Genomic DNA, 2,570 nt, shown 5'->3' on the forward strand with positions numbered 1-2,570 from the left:
AATTTTCTGATGAAATGTTAAATTTATTTAGATTTTTTTGAACTTATGTGCAATGTATCATTAAATTTTCATCAAGTTTTCCGGGTTATTGTTAATTGGAATCTTATTCTCTTTTATAATTGTTTATTTTCTAATCTCTTCAATCTTATCCATACTTCATTTTCTCCTATCCTTAATAGATAAAATGGTTAGATAGAAGATATATAAAAAATAGTTCAATATCATTGATTTGTTGTAAGTTAAAAAAAAATCCAACCGCAACCGCAAATGCTTGCGGGAAGCAGCCTTTAAAATTCAGTGATTTCAAGTGGTTGAGAGCGATTGAAAGCGATTGAGATCGGTTTGTGTGATTGGTACCAATCGCTAGCAACCGCTACCACCCGCAAATGCAGCGTTTTCGGGAGGTAGCAGGAGAACTAGTCAGGCCCTTAATAGAGTATTAGAGGGGGGTATTGAACTTGGTATTTTAGTAGATTTTAGAGTATTCTTAAAATCACTTGTTATTCAATTGATGATTTTTAAAATCTTTTAAAATCCTATGTTATTCAACTTAGATTTATGTAAAATCATTTAAAATAATTTACAATCCCTTGTTATTCAATCAATGATTTATAAAACTTACTTAAAATCTATTGTTATTCAAAATATCACAACTTTTTTAAAAACTACTACTTTGAATGATTTTAGGAGATTTTGATTTGTTTTTTAGTTAAAAATACTCTCACTCAAAATCATACCCTTTGAGGTAGTATTTTACAGGATTTCATAAAAAGAAAAAACAGTTTTTCGTGGGAAATTAAAATTAAAGTCTCACCTCATCACATCTTCTAGCTCTTGGCAGAGTCATATATAAACATTTCCTTTGCTCAGTTGACTAGTTAAACACATAAACGTTTTGCTCAGTTTGTTTATAAGCGTATTTGCTCATGCCTAATGTTTAAGCGTATTTAGCGTGGATTTAACATTAATAAGTGTTCATGCCTAACTAACAAGAGCATAATAAAGTTCATATAAACAAAAGTGCAGGTGAAAAACAGAACAAGAGACTCGACAAATGAGCAACTTCAGCGTCACAAATAGTTAAGGCTCGCTCAAGCATAGGAAATGTACATAGAGTCATAACATACCTCTTTTTGCAGTCTCAAGCGAAGAAAGCTGCGCAGCTTGTACTTCAGGTAAACAATTTTTTTTGAATCATCAATACATTTGTTAGTAGTATGTTTTAGAACCTGGATCTAATGTAGTGTCTATGTATAAAACAAATGAAACAGATGAAAGAGAAAGAGGGACAGAGAATGTTGCAGAGAAGATAGCAAACGGTCTGTTGAATGAAGTTAGAGCAATGCGTACAAAGGACAACACCTCCATCATTTACTTATGTTTCGATACTCCCACTTTGGTTTTTCTCTAACATTTGCTTCTTAGGCTCTTACAGACTTCATCTTCTTCCAAACGACGGTCAGTCTCATGAAAAATTGATGAGAAGTCGAGAGCATCTATCATCGTCATCTGAGTTCTAGAAGCAATTTTTTTTTATTATAAAATATCCTAAAATTTCTCAAAATCTGAAACGAGAATTTATCCATATCCCAAAGTATTTTTTAAAAAAATATAAAAACTCTAACAAATAACCAAACATCTTCAAAAAGAGCAATAGAATCTTGCAAAATCCTAAAATATTAAAATCCCATCAAATACCTTAAAATACAAGTTCAATACCCTCTCTTAGAAAGAATGGAGGTTTTTTTAATAGAAAAATATTATCTACTAAAATTAATAATTTGCTCAAGTAGATATTTATTAAAACTTCAAATAAAGAAAGCTTGTGAACATTGAAATATTTAAATGGTATTATTTATTCAATCAATATTGATATGATAGAATTAATGATTACAATAACTTTTTCCAAGGACCATCCTCCCATTTGAAACAATACGGTTTGTCTTTCTCAGAACGAGGAATACGACAAATAGGGTTTTTATCATCTCTTCCCACCTCCCATATACATTCTTTACAAACAAGAAATTTCCCATGTACATGATCATCTCTTGATACTTTAAATATATAAAAATAGTGAGATCCGCCTCCAGTCCATGTAAAATGACAATGAAATTTTGTTGTTTTTGAAAAGTTAACATGAAATCTAAAATCCCATGTACCATTCCATGGAATATGGACCATCCCTAAATCAGTTTTGCTAGATTTGCAATGTACATTCAAAATTTCTTTGTTTTTTACCTTGTTGATGATTATAACATGTTTTTTGGCGAAAGGTAACCAACCGTCACCATACGAAGTTGGTGCTTCTGCTGGAGCATTTGACAAATCTAATGACAACGTAAAAAATATAAGAGTCGAAAATATCATAAACAACAATATCAAATTAGGTTTATTAGTGAATGACATGGTTAGGTAAATTATGTAAGAGTGGTTGGAAACAACATATATGTTCTATATTTATAGATTCATGTATTTATTTTATGTTAGTATTTTATTTTCCAGTCAAGTCAATATTACTAATTTATAGATGTAAATTTATGAATAATTTTTTTTTTTGGGGGTTATAAAAA

The 2,570-nt window shown here is 30.2% G+C and overlaps 1 protein-coding gene across 1 annotated transcript; it reads right to left on the reverse strand.

Annotated features, from left to right (window-relative positions):
- On the reverse strand, positions 1,887–2,413 carry LOC104791093. The gene has a single exon (XM_019246741.1). It carries the CDS (start codon positions 2,404–2,406, stop codon positions 1,891–1,893), a length of 516 nt encoding a protein of 171 aa, XP_019102286.1. The 5' UTR covers positions 2,407–2,413; the 3' UTR covers positions 1,887–1,890.

This window comes from Camelina sativa, chromosome 6 (genome assembly GCF_000633955.1).
Source record: "Camelina sativa cultivar DH55 chromosome 6, Cs, whole genome shotgun sequence".
NCBI lineage: Eukaryota > Viridiplantae > Streptophyta > Magnoliopsida > Brassicales > Brassicaceae > Camelina > Camelina sativa.